The following is a 22,495-nucleotide window of genomic DNA, read 5'->3' on the forward strand; positions in this document are numbered from 1 at the left end:
ATATCTCGAGGCTGAATAGGCTATGGCGCGGATCAACGTCCTCGGAGAATTCGTCGAGTCGGCAGCGGCCGCGTCGACGGATTTCCCCGCTCGATCCCCTTGATCTTTTAATAAGAAGTCGCGATATACGGTCCCCGATGTGCGGGGGATGATTAGACGATTACAGACGGTTTTAGATGGGGCGGAGTTGCACCGCTACAGCTTCGTGCCGAGAGAAAATTGAGAACTATCCATGTCATGTTTGAACAAATAGGACGTAAAGTAAAATTTGGAACATTCGATAATTATGTTAAAAATTTGTAGTATTCAATTAAATGTTATTTGTATACCGTCTCTTTTTCTTTTGCATTAAATCAATCAATATTAATTTCCTCAAATTTTTGATGTTAAGTCAATCTCAATATCAATATAAAAATATTTTAATGTATATTATGCGCATTAATAGATATTTAATAAATATTTACTAAAAAAATTTGTTTTAGTTAGAATTTTTTAAACCTGTCTCTGAATAATCTTATATCGGTTGTGCAAAGTTATCGTGTCGCTATTGTCATCTCACTATCCAAAATTTCATGAAATGTGAATCGAGTTTTCTTAAACTCGCTATTTCCTGAAAGTGTGGCTTTTCGCCACGTCGAACTAAAAGATTGAGAAACTTTTGTCATTCCGAAGAAAACGAAGAAGACATTTTAAGACAGACATACCATTTTGAAACTTGTAGATGTAGAGTATCCATATATCTTTCGACCTCCTGGATGTCGCTCTATGTCGGTCTATATCACCGAGGTATCGATGTATACCATGCGCTTTTATCCGTCGAGCCAAGTCGACGAGGAGCCGCTTTCAACACCGTGCCGCCTTTATAATGGCTTAATAACCCGCTTTTCTGCGACGCCAGGTTGCACAGTAAAAAAGGAAGTCCAGAAACCAAGACGCGTACGATAAAAGAGAGATGGGGGAGGAAGGGAGAGAGAGAAAGAAAAAGATGGGGAGAGTCAAGGAGGAATTTCTCGGGGTCGATAGCGGGCCCGCGTTCTGTTTGCAGGTATTTGTTGGACGTGGGTTATCCGAGCGCGGCATCTCTCTTTCTCGTTGCTGTCGGCATCGACGGCACATCGATATCGACCGCGGAATGTAACACGCGGCTCCGAAACAACATGGCTGGCGGGTGGATCTCCATAACGAGCGCGGTGACTTGCACATCCAACCCAGAACGCATTAGCCGTATTTGCATTTAATTGCCGGTTGTTTGTTTGACGTCCGCGCAACCGACGGAATTAGGAACAGTCGGCGTGAGGAAGGGGAGGTTCAAAGGGGTGAAGGGGTGGACTGCAGCACGCATCCCGCGTCCTGTGATCTGCGATCCGTCCGCGCGATCAGTCGTCGAGGAAAAGGAAGTCCCGTGACCTTTGTGTGCTATCCGTATCCCACGTTTCTCGGATCTAGTTTCTTTGCGTAAAAAGATAATCGTGTTATTTTATTTACTTGGTACAGATATAACAATTGGCAACTAAAAATTTTCTAAAGATACACAAAAACGTTCGAAACTTATTGAGAAAAAATTATCGGTTCCAATATGAGAAATTGAAATTAAAATTTAAACATTTACTTAATATTTAATTGATGTTATCGTTAATAGATGAAATTCAAAATTAATTGTATAAAAAAAATTCACCCCGCGCGAATCTTAATATTTAATCTAATTAATTATCAAATTAAATATAATATTTACAAAAGTTCACATCGGTTTTTTGACTCGAATGAGATATTCATTTGACACCATCCAGCCTTTAAATTGGCAAAACTCTTTTACGCCTATCTTTTTACTCCTATAGAAGGATGATTGATGATTATGAGCAATACCGATAGAAAGATATGAATTTAGAAGAACACAACATATATTGTTCATAATTATAGTTATGGCTAAAAAATTAGCTGAAATATGTACTAACAATAAGACAACATAGTTTGATTATTTTTAATAAGTTTGATTTTTTGGGGCAAACGCGGTTTACAGCGTTTATTCCCATTCGCCTATTTAATTTGTTTGATTTGAACTTGTTTTCGGGAATAGAACAATATATTTTTAAGAATTTTGTTGTAATTAATTATAATTTAATTAATTTCATTTTGCAGATAAGTAATGAATAATTCTATCTCAAACATATCAAAGATATTATGACTGTCCTTATTTTTATCAAAGTGTTTAGAAGCCAAGTTGGAAGACGATAGAAAGCGACGCAGTTATCGAGTCGCGTTTTCCGCGTTATCAGCCGATAGTCTTCGCCGCTTTCCCAGAGGCATCCAGGGATCGCTTACGATTACGGAGACGCACGTAGCTCGTCGGACGTATAACGGTGGATCCGGGTATATAGAATCCTAACTGAATCTCTTCTCTCGGAGGATCTCTCCCGCGCCTCGCTCCCTTCCCGTCGTCGACCAGCACTCGATGAGTGTCTCTTCTCCTTTGCGCCTTCCTTCGCATCTCTCTTTTCCGCCGAAGACGAACTATCTTCTACTCCCTTTCCCTCTCTCTTTCTCGCTCTTTCTCTCTCTTTCTTTAGTCCCCTCTTCTTGTCTGTCTCTTCGGTCCGTCTCCCACTTCCGGCGGCCCCACCCGTCGTCCCTTCGGGCAACCAATCCCGAGTAAAGTTTGTTACACAACTCGGCGAACTTTCGAAAATGGTCTGCCTCCGCCAAGTAAGCTGTTCTTGGGTCCCTCGTTAGCTAGACTTTCCTCTTTGGCGCGGTTCTCTCTGTGCCGCCAGAGAAACCGCGGCGGATGCGACGCGCGCTTCATCGCTTTCTGTCTCTCTTTCTCCTTCCTCGCCGTGCAATTCCTCACAAAATAGCGTCTTTGCCTCCGATAGTGCCGAGTTCCGCGTGTTCGTTCGGAATGAAAAATTTCTGCGCGATCAAATGGCTCGGGTTGTGGGTTGGAGCACGTTTAGAAAACAAAGCAACATAAATAGAGTTGTATCTCCAATGGGAAAAAAATGTGGAATGCAAAATAAAAATTTTCAAGAAAAGTAAATGGATATAAATAAAGAATTAATAGAAATATACATGAAAAATATTCGTAATTATTATAACGTACTTCATGGCATATTTTCCAAAATTATTTTTAATTTTATTTAAATTCTGAAGGGATTAAATGACATTATCAATATATTATGTAAATATTTATGATACAAATGTGCGCAATAAAATTACTCCACAAAATTTTGATCGGTCGATTATATGAAACGTACATTTGGAATTTTAATTCAGTCTTTTTAAATGTATAAACTTTTATATGTACAAATTATTGTGCTTTACACAGGTTGCCGGTGATGCATTCATGTGTCGTACAATCGTTCTTGCGCGATGCCGTTCTTTGAAATAATATCTAATACGGTATGCATTAATGATGGGCGCGATCAAACTGGTGCACCGCCGCGATTGGAATAACCGTCAATGTAGTAGCCATATCGTAAGACGTACACAGTGCTGAAGGCTCTAGCTATTTTATCGAGATCGTCGGCTCACTTAGTCAGTTCCTCGAGTAACGCATTCATTAACGCAAATATCCGTCGGATGCATTAAGCGCGTGGTTGTCGTAATGCGCTCATCGTATCGCGGAAATTGCGCGTCGACGCAAATGCAAATTGCTCGTCCCTCGTATGCGCCGAATGTGCCTCTCTGAGTTTATCACGTACCCTTCACTGATTAACTGTCCGTTACCGATATCCTAACACTTTACAATATACACACATATATATATATAAATAAAATACATAAAATGTAACCGCTTATCTAAGACATTCTGATATTTTTTGAAACGTGCTCTTTCTATTTTCCTATCTATTTAAAAAAAATTATAATAAATTATAATTTAACATGTAATTTCAATGTTGAATTTATAATTGAATTCAAAGAGATAAATTGTGATAATCAACAAAAATGTATCTTTTAATACAAAATATATAAAGATGTAATATTGCACATTTTAATATCAGTAATGTTATAGCATTGCAGAATTTGATATTTCTATCGTGAAATAAATTAAAGTAAAAACTAATATATTAGTCTTAAAAGAAACAGTCCTATGTATCGCATAATTTGATTACTTTTGCCGTTTGCAATTCTAAATACATCGCCATCTATTGCGACAAGATGTAAATAAGTTGACTTCTAAGATATCTGACATGACTAGGGCATAATTTATGGACGTATATAGACATTATCTATGAATACTAATAACTTTGTATTTTAAAATTCTTGCAACAAAATATGTACATAAATGTTGGATACATTTCCACATGAATATAAAATATAAAATTTAAAATAAGAGAATTTTTATTTCATACTGTTTCACAAATGATCGTGAAATATTTTGCGTAATTTTACAATAATTTTACAATAAAATGAAATGATGAAATAGAAAGTCATATTGTCGGACTCTTTATGTAAGCTTTGAAAGCAAAATATTGATGAAAAATAATCATAAAATTACTAGCAATCGTGTAATTGCAATATCATTTTAATAAAATAATAATTCGATAATTTTACAAAATGAAATAAATGTTATTCTTTTAAGAAAATATTACTGCGCGTTCCCAATCCGAATGATCCGAATCGAGTTGCAGAAATTATTCTTATGTTTTTTGTGCGACAGAAATAAAATTTGTCATTCTAATAATACATGCGTGAAATGGTTAACTATTACTTGAATAAATAATTTTAACGTTACATATGGAGACGATATGAAAAGCGATGATACTGCAATATCAAATATTTTCAAAATAAAAACAATCAGTTCTTCATCTTCCCCGAGAGGTACATAAAATTATTTTTATCGATTAAAAGATTATTGAATGTTGTAAAATTTTTTCTTTATTCAAACATTTTTGTAAGCTTTTTTTACTAACTCTGTTACATTTAATATTAATATATTTAATGTTACATAAAATAATGACATTTAATATTAAAGTATAACCTTTTTTGATTATTCCAATTCGCTAATGACATTTAACTCAAGACTTTTAAGTGCGATCATACATTATTAAAATAAATATTAAGAAATTTCTATGTTACGAATTAATAATTGCATTGAGATTCAATTTATATTAAAAGATTTAATTAATATAATTACTTTATCCAACATTTTGTACGATAAATAACTTCAAGAATGGAAAAATTAATAAAAATTTATAAAATTAGAATAGCACATTAAATTAAAAACTAAATTCATACTAAATCAGAAGAGGTTAAAAGAATTGCAATTTTTCATCGAGCTTTTTTATACAATTTTACAATTTAACCGATGATTAATTCTTAACGAGTGAAACAGATCTGGTAATTAACACCGCATCAGAAGGTCGAGCATCCAGCTCCACCGATTCCAGCGGTAGTTCGCCGTCCGATCTGAGGAGACGTCTTGAAGATCTGCCGTCGCCGAACGAATTCACTTTTCTGGCCGATCGCGTGGCGGCTCTTGGACGACGAATCTGTCGTAAACGCGAAGTCTTCCTGCGTTTGCACGGAGTGGCGAATCGAATTGAGGAGAACGACGAATGGGAAGAGAGGGAACAGAGGGCAGAAACTGAGAGCTCCTTAAGAACGTCCAGACCGAAGGACGCTCGAGCACGAAGAAGGGCGCGAGTTCGCCTGGAAAGTTCACTCCGCCGCGACGACAAAGCGATGGTGATTTCTCAAGCTGACGGTTCTACTAACTCTTCTACAATCACCACTGATGACAAATTAAATCCTACCGAGTCCTCCGTAGACCGATCGGCGCGAGAGGATCGTTTGCGGCTGCCCGCGATCGCGATATCTCGAGGAAAATCTCGATCTTCTTCCTTATCCGAACCGTCCTCCACGCGTTTTTCCGCCTATAATAACGGCGAATCACGCGACAAATGCAAGACACTCTCCCACAGTTATCGAAATTTTACGTCTCGTGATAGTGCATCAAAGTCGACCGATCTTCCATCCGTTTCACCGTTTTCCCTCAGCAGCATTCGACCGAAGAAGTTTGGAGGGTACCGTCCACCTTCCGGGGTAATTCTGAAGAATCTGAGCTCCGGCAGCGAATCGGAATCCGCCAATGAAATGAATCGCGGATTTTCTTCTGTCCGAAAAATCGGCAATACTATCACGACTTTGGAATTATCCTCGCCGGAATCCATGGCTGTGCCATCCGTCAATGAACCTATCAAGAAGATGCCGATTATGTCCGCGAGAAATGACATTACCGGGTCAATATTGCCGAATCTTCTGCCTTCATCGCGATCGCTCGACAATGACGATCTCAATCGTCGAATTGCCCAAAATACTTCGCGAAGTTACGCTGAACAAATAAATCGTGATGAAACGAAAACTTATAACCAGTCGGAGAAAATAAATATACCGGTAAAAGATGTTTTTAATGAGCGAGCAAGTCACGATGGATTTGTAACAAAAACTTCTAGTGATTTTCGGCAAGTCGAGCCGGAATATGAAGGTACGCGTTATCAAAGACAAGAAATGCCGCAAGATACATCGATTTTCTTCACGAAAAGTTTTATGTTAGAATTCGCGGAACCTGTACCGAGTGCTTACAATGAACAAGTAACTCATAATGAACCCACAATGAAAGTTTATGATGAATTTAAACGGGTAGGATCGGAATTTGAAATTGTACAGGAGAAAGAAGAAGCAGAAGATTATCGACGTATCACGAAAACACAATATGACATTAAAAATCAGTTTGACTTTAATTGTTCGCCAGGCCGGTTCAATTTTGAAGTCCATTCTTTAGAAAACAACGAAGGTGTTCTTGATATGGCAGAATGGAATCGATCAAAGAGTCCTTACCCGAAAGAAGCCATCGATACGTCACATTTTATTGAAAGAATTCAAAATGACGTTACGGAAGGAGCTTTATCGTCTCAGACTTCGGAGCCGTACGGGAGTGGAGATCACAGTCGGTCATCCTGTACCGCAAAAACGTATTTACAGAAGGAAACATTCTCGAGTAGAAGACCTCAGACTGGCATTGACACGCCGGATAAATGCGATCAGGAAATTCTAACAAAAGTTCCTACGCTTGCGTTAAATTCGCAGGATATCTCGTACTCGACATCAGCAGGCAGCCGAGAACGTTCCGCTACGCAATCTCTCGATCCCCACGCATTGATCAAAGCTTTATCAGATGTATCTCTGAAACAGGAAAAACAGGTCGACGATGCGTCAAGAAAACGCGAGGGCTTTTATCACGATAAGGATACGATCGATGCATCGAGCGGAGCTTTGGATTTTCCCACGAAAGGGGAAACGTGGCGCGTACCAAGATCTTCGACGTTAGAGTCGCCTAGAAGATCGCTGTCGCGTATTCCTTCCAGGATACCCGTCAGGATCCCCAGTAACAAGAATCTATCAGGCAATGACTCGGGATGTTACAAACCAGAGAATTCCAAGGAGATTGCCATTTACGAGGAGTCGAAATTTATCGAAAACAGCGTTCCGTGCGAAAGTATCGTTCATCAAATGAATTCATCGTATTTTGAAATCTGCAAACAGAATTCGCTGAGATCGAGGAACGAGAGTACAGGTCCATTTGCGCCGGACGATGAGGCGGCGGAATACGAAATCAACGATCACGCACTTAAGGGAAATTTAGCTTCCTCGAGTCTACGGAGTCCCCAAAGTACATTGTTTGGCGATTACGCTTATGATAAAATGCAACATCTGTCCGAGAGCAAATTTAAAGAGAGTTGTTCACCTGTGTTCTTCCACAAAGCAGCTTACTCCAGCGATCGAGATTACGCTAAGATCGATGACGACGTACGATCGAGATCGGATCGGAGTACATCTCGGAAAAGTGTGGACACTATGGACGTCACAAGCGCTACCGAATCGCCAGGTCTGTCGAAGTACAAGAAGGATGAGTCGTTTCGAATCGAGTCGTTGAGAAATGCAGAGGAGAACGTTATTTGGAGAACCGAGGATGAATCCGGATCAATTAATGATGAAGAAAATCTTGAAAACGTAAAAGATTACACAACGCATGACAAAAAGTCAAAAGGACTGTATCTGCAGGATAACGAACACTACAAATTGGCAATAGGAAGAATGTGTGAACCATTGTCGTTCAGAAGCCGATATCTTCAATTAAATTCGCCATCGGAAATCCAGAAAAGCGGTAGAAAGCGAAATCATGTTGGCGATAATCCTGAATTTAACGACAGGTTGAGCTTCGATCAAAATCTAGAAGCATCTAAGAACGCGACATTAGAAAATTTGACGTTTCATGTCCACAGGACGCAGGATCAGTCCAACTTCGCCGCGAGAATGTCTTCGTCGACGTTAAACTTGAATTGCGAGCCTAAGAGGAAAAAGAAGAAGAAGAGCCAGGAACGTTTTCCTTTCACAATTTCGGAGGCGTCGGAAGCGATGTCAGTTGAACACGAGGATACAAACGATTATCAGTCTCCTGATAAAAATCTTAGCCGTACAAAAATGGACGATCATCTGCGAGAAAAGACCGGCTACCAGCTGAAGGTGCATCCTAGTTTAACGAGACTGGCCACTTCAGGTGTGGAAGACACCGTGGCGGATATTCTGTGCTGTGTTGCAGAGGAAAAAAAGGAGACTACGACGTCTTCGAAGTCTATGATAAGGGCGTTCGTTCGGATATTTTCCTTGAAGCTGAAAAAAGCACCAAAGCAGCTGAATGATGACAAAACTTTAGAATCGACCAAAATCATTTACGAAAATAATGCTTGTCGAGAGGACTCCAAAGCGAATAGTTGTTCGGATGATTCGTCATCAAAGGAAGTTTATAAAACATATTCCAACAATCGTTGGACCGATCATCACGCTGCGAATCCTATGCTCGTCTCCACCTGGGAAACCCTGAAGAAGACGGAGAGTCTCCAAGCGATCGTTCAGAAACATCCTCACAGACGATTCGATAGGGACGATTTGTGGGTGCAAGACATTAAGGATTCTTCTTTCGACGAGAAGAAAGATAGCGAAATGTTGCAAAGGAATGACAAAGCAGACAGATCAGAAGAAAGTTCTGCGAAGGATCGCTATTCGATTTTTCTCGCGAAGAATCTCCAATCTAATGAGCCATCTGCGTCTAATCATATTTCTCCAAAAGAACAACAGGACGTGATAATTTCTGGTAACGTGACATCAGATGAGAAAAGTAAACAAAATATCGACCGAAAGGTTCCGCCAAATCTTATCTCCGAGACTGAAGAAGTAGAGGATTTGACCGGTTGCTTCTGTTGGAGGATATGTCACATATTTGCGAAATCCAAGTATCGTTCACCAGTAAAGGTGCAAGTTTCAGCCTCGAAAACGAAGAAATCCGATTCCCTGCTGCAGAAAAGAAAGAAATGATTACCTACAATATTTAGAAAATATTTAGAAGTATCGGCAACTGATACTTTCGCTCAACCACACTCAACTTGACTCAACCGGTGAACAAGAAATAAATTGCAACTCGATACTTTCATGGAAGACACCAGACGGTAACCGGATACCAGTTCTTCATTGTCGACTGAGAGAAAGTATCCACAATCGATACTTGGTAGTATTCTTTATTCGTTTGACGCTACATAAAAAAGATCGCTGCATTTTCGCGCAGCGGCACTTTGTACATATAGAATTAGTTGGCATTAAAACGTAACAATTACATTTATCAACAACTTTGTGTAATTAGCATCTTCTATACAATTTCCTCGGAATAATTCCGCTAATTACACGTACGTGGCAGAAAAAAATTTTGGACAGCTCGCATCGAAATTTACTTTTTAAATAAAATGCGCAGGAAACGAGAATACTGAAAATATACTTAGGATGATCACGAGGATTTGATAACCGGAGATGTGGCTTCGGTGGCAGCGTAATCGAAGCCCGTCGTCGATTCATGTTCTTTATTTATTCGCCGTTCGTACATATTTCACTTGTTCTCAATAATAATTGTTGCGTGTGTATGTGTGTGTTGTGTCTGTTACACGGGTTACTTCCGTACGTCATATTTATACACGAGTAAGAGTCTTTGCCGTAGATGCGCAATTATCGCAGTTTATCGCCTTAATAAAACGTTTCTTCGCTACGCATTAACTTATTATCATTATTATCGTTATCATTATAGAAAAAATAAGTCTTTAAATAATCACATAAGAGTCGTCGAGAGCCTTTCGTGAAGGGACGCGGGAAAGGAACGACGAGGAGAGGAGGGAGAGGAGGAAAGGGAAGGATCGCGGTATGTGGGTATGCATACATTCATGCATATTTGCGTGTATATATGCGTATAAACGCGTACGTGTATGAAGTGTACAGCATATGTCACATATGTGTATGTGTGCGCGTAAAAGTACATACATGGACGCATGCACGACGAAGGGACGGTGAAGACGCGGGTTGTTGGAACGGGGGAGGCGGAGAAAGGAAGAGGGAGAGGAGGATAGGATAAGGCTGTCGCTTGAGAAGTAAACGCTGTTGGCCCTATACGGTACTTGCTTTCCGGCCCTGTTCGCGTCGTCAGGACAGCGGGAGCCGCGTGCGCTAAGCCTATAGAAAAAGAGCTACCTACCGAGAAGACCAGTCGTTTTCGCGTTTTTTTTTTCCTTAACCCTTTTCTCTTTTAGGACTACACACGAGAAACGCGACAATTACACGTTATTCCGCTATCGAGGAGGGACTTTAATCGATTCGATCATTGGGGAGGAGGAGGGGGGGATAAGAGGGCGGGAAAGGGAAAGGGGTACAAGGTAAGGGGGTGGGCGGTCGACGGCCGCCGTGTTAAGAGCGTAAAGAAAATCGACGCTAAAGGCAATGCGTTTCCGCGATCCACCTCGAGCGCTCTCATCTATCTCTCTTTCTCTCTATCTATCTAACTTCCTTTCTCCCTCTTCCCGTCGTCGCCGAGAAAGGAAGAGAAGCTTCGTCCGCCGGCACATGCCTCGCATACAATCGCGGACCTCCACGCGACCGCATGCGTTCTACATGCATTGGCACGATACGCATGCGTGCTCGACGTCAATCATACATTGCGATGCTCTTTCGTTCTCTCTCTCTTTCTCTTTCTCTCTCACTCTCTCTCTTTCTCTCTCGCCTTCCCGTCCGCGTTCATCGCATCTTCGAGTTAGCGATTTGCAAACTCCAGCCCCTATGCCATCGAGTAATTAACATCTGCGGGCACGCACGAAGCGAGACCTCTCGATAGAGATGGTAAATGTGACAACAACATATTTGTTATATTTATTAAGAAAATAAGACTAAATTTAAATGTAGAAATGTAGAAAAAAGTAAATAGAAATGTAGAAAAAAGTAAAATTCCATAAAATAATAAGCGCAATGTAAATAGAAAAGACTTAGGTAAGAAATCAAACAAATAAAGAGAGAATAGAAGATTCCATATTAGTTTCAATATGTTGGTGAAATAATAACTGAGCTACAGCTAGGTAAAAATGAGATGGTTCGAACAAAAGAAAATAGCTTTGTTTTCTCACGATGGAAAAATTAGTGTCTCCAACGGGAGTAAAAGACATGATAAGAAAGATCGTGAAAATAATCAGTGGCGAGATATCTGATACGATACGTATGTATCAGCTTGTACGCTGTACCGGTCGACCTTTCTTCGACGGACATCGAGCTAATTTAAGAGCTATACAGTTTTAATCATCTGATAAAGCACGAGGAGGGACGCGCTCGAGCGATTAACGTGGCGGCGGAATTATGTCTGTGTCCGGTTATCCCCATTGCGTCTCAAAGGTCGTCGTAGTGGCTTATCGAGGCGCGATAGCGAACACGGGCGAATTACGTTTCTAACGAGATTGTACGATTTGGCAACAATGAGCAATCATGGATATAGTATATGCGATAAGCGGACGAATCTTCGTCTTCCGATCTCGAAGCGCTCGAGACGCGATCCAGCAATCTCTTGCTTTTTCTGCTTCGTTTGCTCGCTTCGAGATTTACAAGGAACGTTCGTTCAGTTCTTTTTCATGCGTTCCACGTCGTTCTGATCATCGTCGTCTTCGTCGTCATCTAGGCTCGTGCTGCCGGGACGGGGCTTCTTGTCGGGGAAACGACGTCACAAGGGGGGTGGAATGGAAAATTCCCTCCGCACGTAGAACAGAATGTAAGGCTTACATTTAGCAACAGCGTCGGTAGTTGCGGGCCGCACCGAGCTGTCATTAAAATGGAACCACTGGCCGTCATGCACGGCAAAGGCAGTGTAATGTCCAGTACCGGCACTGCAACACATAATTTTAAAATGTAAGTACAATTATCAACAAACACTCCTTTTCGTTAAAGCTATGCACATTTCTGAAATTGAAAGTGAATTCGACTGGACGCATAGCGCAAACTGGTTCACATTAAATTTTTTGCATTTTACTTTTACACTCAGGTTAAATCAGTGTACCACGGCTTCAATGTGTACTAGTACGTTCAACCGAATTCGCTAAATGTTTAAATTTCAGACATATTTTTGAAATATTTAATTACTGACTGATAAAGTGAGATGTTCAAACATATACAATTAAAAATTGATTGTCTAGGACAAAAAGAGTTATATGGATGATTTTTTTCAGTCTATTCTTCAAACTGGTAATACTAGTTTCACAATTTATTGTCCAAATATAAATTTTTAATTTTAACCGTAATGTGTACTAAAGCTAAACAACAGTTTGGAGAAATCATCGACAATTAGTTGACTGTACGTAACAGTAGAAATTTATTTATTTTCGAAATTAAGTAAGTGATATTGCAAGCATTGCTGCGCAATTTAATAATCGTTAAATACATTCGTGAGAAACGGTAGAAGTAATATTTCAAAATATAGATTACATAGGAGACAATGCTATCTTATCGCATATCAACGTTGCGCGTTAGTTGCTACTATTACGGGGAAAGTTTCGACATATTTCCATCGTCGGATAACCGGTTTAATTAGAAGCGTTGTCAGCAAGGGGACGTACCCAGAACCATGATGCACGATAACGGCAGCCAAGTCGTAAAGATGACTATTCTGAGCGCCCAATCTCGTCCCGGTCACGCCGCGCACGGTGAACGCTGACATGTCGAGAGATTCCATCGGGAAATCCACCTGCGTGTCCACCTTCGAGCGATAGGAATTGCACCACCTAAATCTTTTAATGTGAAGGCACAACACCTGTGGAAAGAGCGAGAGCATCGTGTGAGCATCGATTAGCGCGTCATACGTCAGACTTATTTCTCTGCTCGATCAAAGTTCTCTTTTCGGGTCACGCTTGGTTCACGCGAACTATATCGATCGGAACACGCACGTCCACGAATAAATTAAACGTTTAGCAAAATTAGGATGTCGAAAAAATCGATGCACGTTAGAGAAGTGGAGGTGCAAAGAAGATTTTAAAAGTTCAGGATTTTAACTTTTTTTTTCGGAAAAGTTGTAAGAATTCCTTTGTACTGAAATTTCTTGAAAATAAAATCTCAAATCGAATTTATTTTATTTTTATTGAATGCGTTATTTTGAAAGATAGGAATAGGATACTCACGTTAGGCAGCCTGTGTATCCAAAACCTCTTGGTAGACCTCTGTTTGCCCATGCAGTTGTCGCAGAAGTAGAGCTCGCTGTCGGCCAGCTCTTCAACCTTAAAGAATCTCGTCAGACTGTAAGTCAAACTGCACACTTCCTCCTGCTCCTTCGTCCTGCTTCTCTGCAGTCGGTCCGGTATGTCCAGCGAGAGGTCTTGGAAAGGCTCGTGCGTCTTCGAGTCCGTACGACAGTTCATACAGTGGACCTGCGCGAGGAAACGCGATCCATAATTCGTCCGCGCTTCTCCCAAGAAGAAAACGAAGAAGAACGTGACTTTGGCAAGCGACACCAGTCTCTCGAGAGCGCAGAAATTCCCTCCTGCCAAAGAGGCTGCGAGGACGTTCGTTTCGCACGCAATCGAGACTCGCTGTCTGGCGATCGGGTCGTTCAACTTACCACGCTAAGAAGAGTGCCTCCAAACACGGCAGTGACAATACTCTGTTTGCCGCGCAATCCTAGAGGTTCGTGTCCCAGCCTGGGCAGCAGCTGTAGCAGCTCGGTGTGCAGTCGGTCGAGCATGTAGGTGAGAAATTCATGGGCGTCCTGCTGCTGGTAGCCCCGAAATCTCGGCACGACCTTCCAAATGGCCAAAAACAGGCACTCGGGCGATATTGCCTGGCCATTGGAACCGCCCAAGCTTAGACCGAGTAGCACCTTTCGTAGTTCCTCGGCGAGGAGAGCGTCGCTCATGGACATCTCTTTCGCGCGACCCGGCGTTACGATGCGGCCGCGGTGCGTAGGCGGCCCCGTAGATTCGTCAAAGGCGATACCCTCGAGACACGGCATCTGCGTGAGATACTCGCAGAAGTGGCTGATGTTGTTGAAGGATTGCAGCACCACGTTCATGAAGCAGGTGTTACCGAGATTTCTCAGACCGACAACCTTTTTCTCTTTGGTACTTTTGGAGCTGCGACGCTTGGCCGGCCGATTATCCGCGCTGCTGGCGTCCAGCGAGTGTAACCTCTTGCGCGCCGTCCTCGGTCGTAAATTCCTCACGACCACCTCTGCCTTCCACAAGGCGTCCGGATCGTTGTCGTGATCATCGCCGCCGTCGTCCCGCGTTCTCGAAGATGGCGGTGTCGTGGGCGGTGACGTGCTCCAACTTTCATCGTTCTCCTTGTGCTCGTCCTTACGAAAGGTGACGCGTCGTATCTTCTCGATCTGGCCATTCGTGGTGTCGTTCACCACGTATTCGTCGCAAGTGTAACTGGAAGAAGCGAAACACGAGACATGCAGTTTTTAGAATAGAAACCAATAACATTCGTGTTCGTATTACGATAAATGAAGAACTCTATACTTTTTGATCTATCAATAAACTTATTGATTTATTCATAATAGATATTCATAATAGACATAAATAGATCTTATTTCAAAAGTGACACGATTAAAAAGTTAAGTTTTTCTAAAAAGAGAAAAATTTTGATATTCCACAAAATTATAACAAATCCAAAATAATTCATCAAAAGTGATGAATTATTTTGGATACATAATTCGTAAAATCACCAACAGTTTATATTTACTTTAATCAGCTAAAATGACTAAATTAAAAAAAAAAAAACAATTTTTTTCTTCAACCTTCGATTACCAAAACTGTCAACTCTAAACGTTCTTTTGTAAAAGACTCTCCTTTTTATTTACAAAAATGACACAACTCAAAATATGTCACTCTCGTAGAAGGTATCATGATCTCTTTGAAGAGTTATATAGTTTATGAAGTTTACTTTTGATGATTGATAGAGTAATCTTTATGTAATTCATTCATGTTAGTAATTCGAAAAACCTATTTTTTTAGTTGTGTCACTTTTAAAGTAAGGAAATGACAAATTTCGCGACAACTGCACGTGTTTTGTCGTGTCAGAAATCCAGCTCTCCGAAATTATATACTGGTTTCGGTAGGAGAGAGATACGCGTAGACAGTAGCATACGAAGATGGTGAAAGCGGAGGGATGTAAAGAAAAAATACTCACCAGAATACTGCCAAGCTCTCACAGTCTATGCACACGCAGTGCTGAGTATTAGTCTCGTAGTGCTGCAACGCGTGGCCTGCCACGTATCGTCCGCAGTGCACGGATCCGCAGTGCAGACAGAGCCAGGGACTCTTCTCGGTGCCGCACACTATGCACGATAATAATACGACATGTGAATGACAGTCGCAAAATAAGCTCAATTGATGCTATATTATCAATAATGAAATAGAGAAATCAGCATGTTGCACACGCACGTGTGTGTGCGGAGATTAAACCCGTGGTTTTAAAAATAAAGTTTCACAATATTAAAAAGAAGTTTCACAATGTGTACTAAATATAATCAAAATCTGAATTAACGAAATTTATTATATGTATGTTGACGGTATCTCTTCTGTTATCATCAATTTCCTGCATCAAGATAAATATATTAAATAAATAAATATATTAAATAAATAAATATATTAAATATTTCGTTCAAGCATCTCAAAAGGCATTTGTTCCAAAAGTATCACATACTTTCGTAAATGTAAATATTTCGTTCCAGCATCTCAAAAGGCATTTGTTCCAAAAGTATCACATACTTTCGTAAATGTAAATGGATGTGATGGAAGCTGGTAGATTAAAGGATGTTGATGGAAATATGGGTGGAAAATTTCAGTTGGTTTATGATACTTCATTTAATATTAACAAATTTGTGTGCGTTTATATTATATTAATAGCAATATTCTAAGATATTTTATGAAGGATTATAGCATGTAAAATTATAAAGAATAATTGTCATCTGCTGCGCTTCTATTATCACGAATGTCACTTTAGTCTCAATATCATCGGTTAACGTTAAATGTGACCATTTTATTATTATCACAAGTAAAATGAATTCAATCTTTTTATAGATGAAAGTCGATATGAAATGTGATTGAATTTAGCGCTAAATATATATCTCTATAAAATTCCTGTTTCCAAAGTTTCGATGTAATTGATAGAATAATGATTTTTCTCTCCAAAGAGTCTCACATTTTAAAACGACTTCTGGCAATTATATATATATATATATGTATATATAAGTGAAAATATAAGAATCTTTAAAGATACAGGATGCTGATATTATATGATTATTCATAATATTTTTTTACTTCTATGAGAAAAGAAATCGATTTGTGTTCTAATATTTTAATATATTTTAAATAAAATCCTTGTTGCCTTTAGCAAAACGCTATATTTTAAAAAGATGCTAAATATCTATAAAAAATTATATTATGAAGGCTTAGAAAATTTCCATGTGCTAAACGAAAAACCATCGAATTTTTTCGTATCAAGTCAAGTTAATAAATTTAGAATGACTCTTCAAGAAGTTATCTGAAATTTTACAGAAATATCGTCAGATGTTTATAAAAAAATCTGTCACCCCCCCTCTCTTGGCAACTGAGAAAATTTCCACTCGAGTACCGATAGATTGCTAGAAATTTTCATTTTTGTTTCTACGTCTCAAATATTAATCACAAGAATTTTTCAAAAACTATACAACTCTTTATAAATTTTTGAAAAGAGGCCAAAGTTTTTGTTAAACTATATAAAAATTTCAACAATGGAACTTTACAGAGGTGCTAAACATGGCGCTAGTAACGTATATAAGTTTTAGCGGTAATAAGCTTTTAGTGCAAGATATATTACTTTTTCTTAAATAATTATTAACAATCTAACATAATCGGATCGACAACCATCCAGTCGCAGGGTATACTATATCTGGCGGTTGCGAAAGTGCAAGTCGGCTTCGCCGTGTCGTTTCGGCTCGTCTTACGTAATTCTCGAGAGACCGCGTAAAAGCGGGGTGCGGTGGCAAGCATGAGTTCGACACACCCCCTTCGCAATCGATCGATCGCAAAATGTCTCAGAATTTCATCGGGCTTCAGATTCTTGGTGATTTGTGTTAAATACGAATTTTATCCAGAAAACACGATTTTGAACTTATTCTCGCGAATAAAAAAAAAGGAGCACAACCTCGGTCGGTTTTATAATTGTGTAGGCGAGAGAGAGAGAGAGAGAGAGATTTATTGTTGTAACAAATATACTTTTGACGATTCCCGTATCTATCCTGTGTAAAAGTCTGTATTATAATTAAATAAAAAAGCAATAATTATACAAAACAAGGTGATTGGAAAAGGGTAATAAATCACATGATAATAAAAATTACGTTATTCAAAGAATTAATTAAGACAATAATTAAACCTTTATTATTATTATTATATTAAGGCAATTATATCTTTTCATATTTTTCGTGTAATACGGATATAATTCTTGTGTGAACTACAAGAGACAAGCGACTGTAAAATTGAAAAATGACGAGTGTTCAGAACTGGAATCCACTGATTCAGGCATCGGAAGGCAGTAAATCCGTCAGCGCTTTACATATGCAAAGCATATACAGACGTATTCAAATTTGCATTCGAAACCTGGCACAATCTTCGAATTTTTCCCAAGTCGCGTTATCGCATTCGCGAACAACGTCGTGATCTTATACAACAGGATGAAAAAAAGGAGACACTCCCCTAGAACGGAATTTAACAAGCGCGAATGCGTGAAAAGTGAAACGCCGAAAGTTCGTGCACGGAAATCCGATCTCGCCGAAGGTCGTTCCTATCTGAGGAATCGCGTTCCTTCTTGATGCCGATATAGGAAGCCTTAGAACAGACCGCAGTGCTCTATCGGCACGTTTTAATCAGCGACCGTTGCCATGAGAATCTCGTTCTCTCGCAAAGAATAGGAAGGAGTGAAACTGAGTAGGTTCAGTTCGCGATAAAATCTCACTTGGAACGACAGTTTTCCAAGATTGCTGGAGTAAAATCCTTTTAAAACTCCATTAATTCGTAAATACGTTTCACATAATGATCATTTTTCATTAGTCAAAAAGATCATTTTATTATTAGAAAATATACCACTATAAAACATACATTCTTGTGTGAATAAAAAACTACACATAGTTATTTGAAACAAATTACACATAGTTATTTGAAATAACTTTTGCAATGTCTTTTTAGAATTCTTGAAAGCAAAAAAAAAGACAATATCTCACGGACAAGAGCTAGTTAATATTGCAAATATAAATTATATACAGCAAAAAACTCTATAACTCTCCCTACTAAATCTTATCGTTCAGATTATATTGCGCAATGTAGTGGTATATATTAATCTTAAATTAACTTTTCCTATATATAGGTACATATATATTATACTTATATATTATAATGCACGCATATTAAGAAGCATGATATAAAAGGAACAAATTTGGCTGATTAAAATTAGTTTACCGAACAGAGGATACAAATTACTTTGTATCATCAAATTATGATTGATATTTCTTATATCCGTGTACAGATAAAAAAATATTGTTTGGCACAATCATTACTGCTGATGTCTACTAGAAATCGCTGTCGTTGGAATGACGTGGATAACATGAGATACGATGATGTTGCTCGGAAATGTTCAATGTGTCATTGTAGATAACGAATAACATAACAAGGAATGTTATCAGTCGAAAAATGCATAAAATTTTAGGGTGATAGTACACAATGTCGTTCGTACAGCATATTCGTTCATTCATTCAATGTCCGCTTGTTCAATAAAACGAATCTAACAGATCCTCGTGCACGCGAATGTTCCTTGTGGATGGTTAAAGTAACTATTATTACGAACGATGTAACAATGACGAACAAGAGGGAAGTGATTAAATAACAAAATCTTATTACTTATTCAAGTGCGCGAATCTTGTTTCTTCATCATTTTCAGTCGAGAGAGTCGAGTTCAAAGATACTAGCACATTAACACAGTTACTCGCACATTAAAAAGTAATAACGAGTATTTGTTCAAAGCATTTGAAATTAATGAAAAAATCTTTTGGCAAAGTAAACTTTAAGGTTTTGAGGAAAAGCATATATAGATTGTTTAATAATTCAAGCTAAATAAAAATTTTGCTTTCGAATATAAAAAATTTTAAGTTTATAACAAATTAAAGCAATACATACTTTTTGAGAGAAAAAATTTCGCATACGTCTAAATAAAAGGACCATTATCTCGGAAACGATAACAAATACGATAAAATGTCACAAGACAATTTAGATTTTTCTCGACAAGACCTACGAGGAAGGTCCTATGAGTGAAGATGACGAAGCCGTATCTATCACCGTTATCGAGAAAACGATCGCGAATATTTAGACCTGTGAGTGACGTTTTTTTTCAAAGAATATACAATGGCTGCGTCGGAAGCGTCGCTCGGATGCCTCCACACACACACACAAACACACACACACACACACACACACACACTCACACAAAATGCCTCGGATTCATCATCTGTCCTTGTTTAACATTAATGTTAAACAAGGACAGATGATGAATCCGAGGCATTGGTGGAGATATCCGTGCGACGTTTCCGAACGCAACCAAAGTATATATTTCTTATATAACTTTTCTAGTCTTATGAATGGTCCAGTAATTTTTTTTATTTATATTAATATAACATTCATAAAATGCGCGCCTAGAGAATTATTGAATCCATAGGAATAAGAGTTGGAGAGAAACCTGGAAATGCACGAGTAACATGCGAGGATTACGCTTGCGTCATAAACACATAATTCATGGTTCTTCGATCGCAAATCATCGACGATTCTCAAGAGAAACAGCGACACAATCGATGATTAAATTCTAGGATTATTTTTGGGACTTACGTCAGCGAGTGGAGATGCACGGGCGTTACCAGAAATCGAAAATTCCGGCAGAATCGAGACGACTGTTATATACGGAATACTGTCAAAATATGAGAAAGGGAAGTACCTATTTGAAGAAATGAGTCAGATGGCTTTCTTCCTCTTTACCTCATTGTCCAACTTTGTAACGTCCCGCTATGTTTATACTGAAAAATATATTAAATTTTAATAAATATTTGTTTGAATAATAAACTAAATATTTACTAAATATAAAGATGTTTTTTTTATAAATTATTAATTTACTCTCTAAAATTTCTAAACTGAGCTCATTCTGAGTAAAATTTCATTTTTAAAGATTAAAAATTGAACTACCCTTTACAAAATTAACTCAATTTTCAGTATTTAAAGTGAGATTCTGCTCCACAAAAAATTTAAAGAGTAACTATCACTTTTTTATTGAGTATTTATTTATTTTAAGTAAATGTTTAATTTGTACTACTTAAAAAAATATGTATTAAAATTTAATAAATTTTGTTCTCAGTGTACGTCGATGACGTCGTTGTTTTCATCCGGAAGTTTCCGTCGATGCATTGTCTCATCGACGAGGATATTAACTAAGAGCGACGAAGAGAAATTCATTGATGGGAGCGTGACATTTGTTCGGTCAAGTACCGTATCTGACTTGTTCAGAAATAACTGCAACTATAGTTTCCGAAAATAAACCGAATCATTATCTTATATTATATCGATTTGAATTCAATCTGGTATATGTACTTATTATAATTCTTAAGTACAAGTAATTGAACAAATGTTCCATACGGTATTACATCGAAATATTTTTTTAATCATAAAAATTAAATTATAAAATAATATAAATTAAATTTTATAAAATAATTTAATTTTTATGATTAAAATATCTTTAATTAAATCATAAAATATCGTGATTTATTGTGAAATAAAGTTAGTGAACATATCAATATATCTCTTTAATTTACATACTCCAAATATTTGACAGCTATATGAGGAATACTGTGCGTTCAGCAGAAAAACAGCTTTGCAACTGACGTAAGATTCTTTAATATGATTATACATTCATGAGAAGCTATTAGCAAGAACCAATTATTTTTAAGAATCGCATAACAATTGTAAAGCTGCTTTCTCTACTGAAGCCATTGTAATCAATGCATTTAACTCTAATCATTCATGGAAAGTTCCATTTGTATTCAAATATTCCGGAACAGCGAAAGAATTTTCACAGAATGTTCAAATATTAACGAAATGTTCGGAATGTTGTAATGAACACTTCTTGTGTATCTCACGAAAATCATTCACCCGCGAGCAGTGTACATCCCTGCCAAATTACATGAAAAAGAATGTAAAGAGCATAGCGTTTCGCATATTGTGAAATGGATCCCCCAAAATTGAGCTTCAAGGTAAAAATAAATGAAATGTGTTTTTTATAGTACAACTTCATTTAAAATTTATTCAGGGACCTCCGGATCAGGAATTTTTGGGAAAATTATAACGAAATATATGTAAAACATTCTCCAAATATGTAACGATGTATAGATATTTTAACGATTATTCGAATGTTGCTCTCATATTATGAAAATATTTCGGGATATTCCGAAATATCCTTGGAATATTATTTTAGGATTTTATGAATATTTTACGAATATTTCAGGAATATTTACCTGGGAATGTTTTTCATATTGATAAAATGATTATTTCATAAATACAAAAGATTTCTGTCATCCATCCCGAAAGAACCATCAAAATTTTTTTAATGTATCCGCGTGTATATTTGGCAATTTATCAAGCCTATCTCACACCTCGCTCATATCCGAAATGAGAAAGACAAGCTGTCTGCGTCAAAAAGGGTACTCAATATCACGGAACAAAGTGTCTACATCAGAAGAACGGTATCAAAGTACAAGCATCTTCGCTCTTTTAGCGATCAACAACGACGCGATTATCGATTTTGCAATGTTGTGCAGTCGAAGGTAGCCTGCAGCAGCAACCAGTACCAAGCACCGCAGCCGCAGCAGCAGCAGCAGCGGGAAAAGCGACGGGCGGTAGAGGGGCGGCGGCGCGGACGAGGGTCCTTTTATAGTGCGTAAGGGGGGCGATACTTCTTTTTTTTTCTCTTTCTCTGCCTCTCCCTCTCGTGCTCTCAGCCGGCGCGGAAAACACGCGGCCACCACCGCGGCGCGATTCTACAGAGGCATTTAAATCGATCCACACCGCCGCGCCGGATACGTCGCGAT

At 38.5% G+C, this 22,495-nt stretch overlaps 2 protein-coding genes across 2 annotated transcripts in view; one reads left to right on the forward strand and one right to left on the reverse strand.

Annotated features, from left to right (window-relative positions):
• Window positions 1–11,411: 11,411 nt before the first annotated feature.
• Window positions 11,412–22,495, reverse strand: part of LOC108723657 (ubiquitin carboxyl-terminal hydrolase 3) — a 19,026-nt gene continuing 7,942 nt past the window's right edge. The window contains exons 3-7 of the mRNA XM_018449569.1: window positions 15,529–15,676; window positions 13,958–14,768; window positions 13,521–13,766; window positions 12,963–13,156; window positions 11,412–12,236 (exon numbers count right to left, since the gene is read on the reverse strand). Of these exons, the coding sequence (XP_018305071.1) occupies window positions 12,074–12,236; window positions 12,963–13,156; window positions 13,521–13,766; window positions 13,958–14,768; window positions 15,529–15,676 (1,562 nt within the window). The 3' untranslated portion in view covers window positions 11,412–12,073. The remainder of the gene's footprint in view (window positions 12,237–12,962; window positions 13,157–13,520; window positions 13,767–13,957; window positions 14,769–15,528; window positions 15,677–22,495) is intronic.
• The window catches only part of Fur2 (furin-like protease 2), a 423,713-nt gene continuing 423,315 nt past the window's right edge, over window positions 22,098–22,495 (forward strand). The window contains exon 1 of the mRNA XM_018449540.1: window positions 22,098–22,108. The gene's annotated coding sequence lies outside the window, so the exon portion shown is untranslated. The remainder of the gene's footprint in view (window positions 22,109–22,495) is intronic.

This window comes from Mycetomoellerius zeteki, unplaced genomic scaffold (assembly GCF_001594055.1).
Source record: "Mycetomoellerius zeteki isolate Tzet28-1 unplaced genomic scaffold, Tzet1.0 scaffold106, whole genome shotgun sequence".
Taxonomy (NCBI): Eukaryota; Metazoa; Arthropoda; class Insecta; order Hymenoptera; family Formicidae; genus Mycetomoellerius; species Mycetomoellerius zeteki.